This window comes from Periplaneta americana, chromosome 5 (assembly GCF_040183065.1).
Source record: "Periplaneta americana isolate PAMFEO1 chromosome 5, P.americana_PAMFEO1_priV1, whole genome shotgun sequence".
NCBI lineage: Eukaryota > Metazoa > Arthropoda > Insecta > Blattodea > Blattidae > Periplaneta > Periplaneta americana.
Window position 1 is genome coordinate 45,440,877 of NC_091121.1, and position 7,219 is coordinate 45,448,095.

Here is a 7,219-nt window from a genome sequence, read left to right on the forward strand (position 1 = left end):
TCTATACATGAAAGCACCCTCCGCTCCAGAACATGCAATCTGTATGCACATGAATCAGTGCATGATGAAATCGGATTTCTAGTCGCAGTTTCGTGAACACCCTATAGCCGGATTCGGGTCAGTATTCCACTACTTTCCCCTTGTGATTCTGGTTGACCTAGTGATGTGAAAGGCAAGTTTCAGTTCGTCAACCTCGCACAGCACACATATGGAGCGATCAGACAGGGTACAGGGTTTTGTAATAACAATTGCACATGTTCAAATTTGACTTTTAATACAACATATAAAACAATACATGCATTCATTCAGTCTTTGGTTGTGGAGTTTGTAATAAATTAGCACGCACACATATTCACACACACACACGCACGCTCGTCAGCACGTCAGCAGCTGCCGGTGGCTGGCGTGGAACCCACGCGATCCGTCGGGGCCCCGCGGGAGGCGCACCACGTTGTCGGGCAGATGCGTCGCCCCGCTGTTGCTGCGGGGGCGGTGGAGGTCGCAGGCGCCGCTGTTACACCTCGAGCGGACGATGTCGGACGCCCCGCTGTTGCAGCGAGAGCGGGAGTCAGACGCCGCCGAGCTGTTGCACCACGAGCGGACGGCGTCGGACGCGCCGCTGTTACACCTGGAGCGGACGACGTCGGAGGCGCCGCTGTTGCAGCGCGAGCGGCCGTACAGACTCGAGCTGCTGCTCTCGGAGCCCGAGTCGCGGTTGTAGGCCAGGCGTCGCTGCATCCAGTTAGGCGTGGACACGCGGCGTCCTCGAGGACGCGGTTCGGTCTCCGCCTCCGAACCGCTGGGGCACGAGCTCGAGTATTCCGAGTCGAAGAATCGCGCGAGAGCCGTCTTCTTGGCAGGCAGTGAGCGCTTCTTGAGGCGCTCGGGAGGCGTCGCGGTGGCGGCGACGGGAGCGTCCAGAGCCATGACTCGGATGCCGGGGCGCTCCGGCGCCTGCAGGGCGCGCTGCGCCACCTCCGCGGTGGCGAACTCGACGAGGGCGCACACGACGCCCGTCAGCTCGGGGCGCCGCGCCAGGAAGGCGCGGGCGTCGGCCGGCACGGGGTTGCCGGGCCGCAGGATGCGCACCAGAGCCACGTCGCCGTGGCACGCGAACAGCTGCGCGACGCTCTCGATCGTGGGGCGGTCGTGCGGCAGCGGCGCCGCCACCACGGTGCGAGACGGCGTCGTCTCGTCGTAGGCCGGCAGCGGCGCCAGGCGTCGCAGTTTGGTGCCGGCGTCGTTGATCTGCAGCTTGGTGGAGCGCGCCAGCGCCGCCGCGACGACGCGCCAGTCCTTGGCGAGGTGCTTGACGCGCTTGAAGCTGGAGATGAGCTTGAGGGACACGAAGCCCTCCTTGTTGCGTCGCACGTGCTTCAGCAGGAAGGCGTCCTTGCTGATGTTCACGTCGGAGAAGTAGAACTCGACCTGCGCCACGATGCGCGCCGCCAGCTCCTCGTCGGGCGGCGTGAAGGGCGGGTCGGCGGGCGCCTCGCAGCCCGAGTCCTTGCCCGTGTCCGAGCCGCAGTCCGACTGGTCGGCCAGGTGCGCTCCCTCGTCCGCCGCCGACGCCGCCGGCGACTCGCCGCTCGACTCGAACGTGAGCGAGATGTCGCTGTCGATGGACGAGATGGAGTCCCGCGTGTCCGAATGCTTCATGGGCGGCGGCGCGAAGGCCAGGTCGCCCACCTGGTCGCTCTCCTCTTCCCTGGGCGGTGACATTGCACAGCAGTTGGCTGACTGCGCTAGCAACCGAACTGAGCGCTGCCGGCCTCGCGCCGCTCTTATAAACCGGCCGCCCCTCCACGCCGCGCCGCGCCGCTCTCCGGCCGATCAATAATCGATGGATTCAGCCTTTATGTAACATAGGTACAATGCGATTAACTGCTGCTGTCACATCTGACCAGCTACTTGAACTGACGCAAAGCATTTCCACGTTATCGGAATGGATCACTGACGCAGGTGTTGTAAAGTGCGTGCGTAAGGATAAACACGAGGGAACTGAATGGAAGCAAAGCAAAGAAAACCGGTGCAAAAATAAGCAACATAAAAGTAATTAATTAAAGGAAAATTAGGTAAAACAAATTAAAGAAAATCAAAGGAAATAAAGGAAAACTATGTCGACGGAGTACGTGAAGGAATGAAAAGCAACGACCAAAGAAACTGAAGGTAAACAAAGCAAAGGAAAGGTAAGCAACTTGAAGCATAAAAAAGCAAAGAAAAGCAAAATAATGAGAGCAAACTGCAGAGGGAAGCAAGTTTAAACAACCAACCTCCAGAAATGAAAATAGAAAAGAAAAAAGACAAGACAAAGTAGATAGGAGAAAGGATACAGAAAAAAAATTGATAAAGGGGCCGTACTGACAATTGAAATACGAAAAAAAAAAAGTGGAAAATGAGTTGATACATACTTTCTCAGTATACATTCGACTTGTTTCCCAACAATTCAGTTTCTTTTTCATGTTTTTAATTATATTTTACCGCTTATACAGTAGTTTATTCTCTTAAACTGCTATCAAAAATAAATAGTACGTGATAAAATATTTCTGCAATGATTACTGTAATTTAATAACACTAATAATACTTACTTGAAAAAATATTTCTGCAATGATTACTGTAATTTAATAACACTAATAATACTTACTTGAAAATGGCTTTTAGAGAACCCGAAGGTTCATTGCCGCCCTCACATAAGCTCGCCATCAATCCCTATCCTCAGCAAGATTAATCCAGTCCCTACCATCATATCCCACATCCCTCAAATCCATTTTAATATTATTCTCCTATCTACGCCTCGACCTCCCCAAAGATACTTTTCCTTCATGTCCCCCAACTAACACTCTATATGCATTTCTGAATTCACCTATACATGCTACACGTCCTGCCCATCTCAACCGTCTGGATTTAATGTTCGTAATTATGCTAGGTGAAAAATACAATGCGTGCAGTTCTGCGTTGTGTAAATAATAATAATAATAATAATAATAATAATAATAATAATAATAATAATAATAATAATAATAATAATAATAATAATAATAATAATAATAATAATAATTGGAATAATAAACTTGTCGAGCTAATGAATAAACAGATGTAAACCATAGCACTCACCCAGTAATAAAATGAAAGTGCATAATCCATTGCTAAGCAACACCAATCAGAGATCTCTAAACCACGTGCATGTACTTATATGACGTGTGTTTTTAATTTCAAATAATGGCTCAAGAAAATTGTTATTAAAATTGATGATATTTCGTATGCATCATTCAGAGATAAATTGACTCTTAAATTCTGGATATGAAAAAAAAAAAATGTTAAAAGGTAAGAAGAAATCGCTGTACATAAATGGGTAGTTGCTATGCTTATAATCACTCATTCGAACTCAGGCATGCTGAAAAGTTTTTTTTTTTTTTTATGAACGCCTTTAAATATATTTTTGACGTGTAAAATCTATAATTCGACCTACATTAAGGGAAAACAAATGAAATTATGTGGAACAGAAATTCGACTTGGTCGCCATGGTAATCTTTACGTTATATCCTACAAAATGACAATACGAACTAGTCCATTCTTACACACAAAGTAAGTCTGTGAATATACATAACCTATTTGGAAGAGTTTGTTATAATCCATGGGGGTTTGCATTATAATAAAAAATAATGTTATTCAGTTATACTTTCACATGAATACGAAATAGACGCGTGCACAATACACGCGTAACTATAAAAAATTAATACAAGCCTGGCATTACTCATATACAGGCGTATAAATAACAATAATAATATTTATGAAGTATTCTCATACGCTTATATGCAGTATAGGTCAGGAGTTAATTGCTAATTATCTGTGGCTCAAAAACAATCGTTTACCTGTACTCTTAATCATACATTCTTTAATGCTTTATTTATTATTATTATTATTATTATTATTATTATTATTATTATTATTATTATTATTATTATTATTATTATTATTATTTGATTGACTGCTTTTCATGGCTTATTTCATTCCTTTCATTAGATACTATTAAATCTAAGGCCTACAATAAATAATTCTATTTGTTGTTTAGTCAACTTTCGAAAACGGTTTGAACCTCATAAGTGACACCAATAAGCCATCATTCATGTGGCAACTAAGCTAGGAGATAATGTGGTGTGTCCACACCTGTGGAATAACCGTTAGCGCAGCTGGCCGCGAAACCAGGTGGCCCGTGTTCGATTCTCGGTCGGAGCAAGTTACCTGGTTGAGGCTTTTTCCGGTGATTTCCTTCAACCCAATATGAGTAAATGCTGGTTAACTTTCGGCGCTGGGCCCTGGACTCATTTCACCGGCATTATCACCTTAATCTCATTTAGACGCTAAATAATCTAAGATGTTGATAAAGCGTAGTAAAATAACCTACTAAAATAAAAATAATGTGGTGGGGTGGCCAGTTCCTTTCTCCCTCCTATGCATACATCGCCGACTAGCTACATACTCGTATTACACTAATCAGACTTCAGATGTACACTTACAATTTTATTGTTCTTCCTCTGACATATCGTCAAGTGGTGTGTACTGCCTGATGATAGATGTGCAGTAGTGGTAAAAAAAACCGGACCGACCCTTGTAGCTGATTTCAGAGCCTTGTTCACTCCAGAGCACGATAGACTGGTAACTAGGACTTTCGTGGTTAGAATTCTGCCTGGGAAGGAAACCTTTTTTTTTTTTGTTTCTTGTTCAAATTTATTCCCAATACTTTTCGATTGCTGGTAAAATTCATGTTCTGGGAAAAATAAGTTAATTAAGTAGTAAAATATCGCTGCAATCGAAAAGTATTGGGAATAAATTTGAATAAGGAACAAAAAAAAGTTTCCTTCCCAGGCAGGATTCGAACCACGAAAGTCTTATTTACCAGTCTATTATGCTCTGGAGTGAATAAGGCTCTGAAATAACTACAAGGGTCGATCCGGTTTTTTTTGCCACTACTGTACATATCAGCCAGAACCTCAATCAGAGGTAAAATTGTATTTATTGCGTGGTAAGAATAAACATGAGTATATAGTATATACTGGATTTTTTAGTATATACTCTTGTTAGTAAGAATAAAAACATTTGAGTACCTACTCATTTTTGATTACATACTCATAACATGGAAGCATAGTAGAATATACTCAAGTGTCCATCTTGTACAGAATATATACTCATGCTTGATAAGAATAAAAGCTAGTATATTCTCATATTTATAAGTTCTTTCTCATGTTATTCTGAGTATGGTTTGTAGCAGGCTCAATTCTGTATATTTGTTAATTTTTGTTCAGTTTAAAGTTAAATAAAAAAAATGGCAGAATTTATGAACGATGTAGTACCTCAAGGAAAAATATAGAAAAAGACGCGAACTTCAGAAGCCTTTAATGCTTCACAAAAGTGAACGTGAAAAGGTTAACCACGTATTTGTTATTCATAAAAAATATAACCTATAAAAATATGAATGGCTATCAATTTATAAGGTTAGACTATATTATTAAATATAATTAACAATTACAATTTTGTAAAATTTGAATTGCAAAATGCAATTACTTGTAATTTTAAATTTTATATATATATATATATATATATATATATATATATATATATATATATATATATATATATAACTCTCTATAATAAAAAATACAATTAGCGTAACTGGAAATTCTAGACATGGATTGTAATCTCTATCCAACATCCCGTAATGACGATTTCCCAGTACTATTTCTTGTTTCCTGTTTATTAATGTCACTTATCTGATTCACTCTCTCTTTCATGTTTATTTATTTATTCATTTACTTATTTATTTGTTTATTTAATTAATTTATTTACTTATTTATTTATTTATTTATAAAAAGCAAAACACAAACCACTACAGCATGCGGATAGCATGTGAAAGTGTATAAAAAAAACTGAACATCACGGTGCAATGTGGTCAAAGAGGATAGGAAACACGAGTACATACTAACTTCTAAACGCTCAAGAAGGCTGTAGAGATGAGTATATATTCGCGTTAGGTAGAATGTTTTTATTCTTACGAATATGAGTATGTTCTAGTGATTACGAGTATATAATCACAGGAAGTGCTCATACTCAAAAGTATAAACCTTGAGAAAGTACTTAAGCTTTATTCTTACTACCCATTATCCTAATTCTTGGTTGGGTGTTACATGTGATCATAGGGATTTCCCAAACTCCACGGGATTTGTTTTCTCAGTATTGCAAGCACTTTCTCTTATGCACCTTGCAATGAGGAAATAAAACAAATGAAAAGGGGAAGATAGAATGGAAACAAATGAAGCAAGTCGAAAGGAAAGGCAGAAATGAAGAGAGGAAATAAGAAAAAAGCAGGAAAAAGAGTGACAGAAAAGTCTGTAAACGCGAAGGAGAGATGAACTACAATGCAAAGGAAGATAGCGGAAGGAACTGGATGGAGCGCGGTGCGCCGACCTTGCCAACTGGTGCATCCCGTAACATCTTACACAACGAAGGCCTAATTGGGTTAGCAGAAACCTTGAAGCTGCAAAGGGGTCAAGTGCGACGAGGAAGCGGTCCTTCCGGCGGACCTCGGCCTCAGCTTCCATCTGCAATTGGTTCGTTTCGTTCGCAGCGTAAACAGAACTGCCCAATTGTTGTCGGGAATCCTTGGGTATCATTCATTTCCTGTTTCGTGCCGGATCAGTCTGGTTCGCAAAGTCGACGCCTCGGGCAGAAAGGCTTTAGTTCCCTGCTGCACGCAGGGTGCCCCTTCCTTCCTTCCTTACAGTAGTGATTCTTAACCGGAGACCGCGAAAAAAGTAGCAATAAATAGTAAATAATAATAATAATAATAATAATAATAATAATAATAATAATAATAATAATAATAATAATAATAATAATAATACTTACTTACTTACTGGATTTTAAGGAACCCGGAGGTTTGCCGCCCTCACATAAGCCCGCCATCGGTCCCTATCCTGTGCAAGATTAATCCAGTCTCTATCATCATATTCCACCTCCCTCAAATCCATTTTAATATTATCCTCCCATCTACGTCTCGGCCTCCCTAAAGGTCTTTTTCCCTCCTGTCTCCCAACTAACACTCTATATGCATTTCTGGATTCGCCCATACGTGCTACATGCCCTGCCCATCTCAAACGTCTGGATTTAATGTTCCTAATTATGTCAGATAAAGAACACAATGCGTGCAGTTCTGCGTTGTGTA

The 7,219-nt window shown here is 41.9% G+C and overlaps 1 protein-coding gene across 1 annotated transcript; it reads right to left on the bottom strand.

The window, feature by feature from the left end:
• Window positions 1-257: 257 nt before the first annotated feature.
• Window positions 258-1,844, bottom strand: Achl (La ribonucleoprotein translational regulator Achilles). Its single transcript, XM_069825567.1, has one exon. It carries the CDS (start codon window positions 1,720-1,722, stop codon window positions 376-378), a length of 1,347 nt encoding a protein of 448 aa, XP_069681668.1. The 5' UTR covers window positions 1,723-1,844; the 3' UTR covers window positions 258-375.
• Between the last annotated feature and the right edge of the window lie 5,375 nt (window positions 1,845-7,219).

What these genes read in the sequence shown, in the direction of transcription:
- Achl (XM_069825567.1), bottom strand. Translation starts at nt 1,722, where the DNA reads ATGTCACCGCCCAGGGAAGAGGAGAGCGACCAGGTGGGCGACCTGGCC.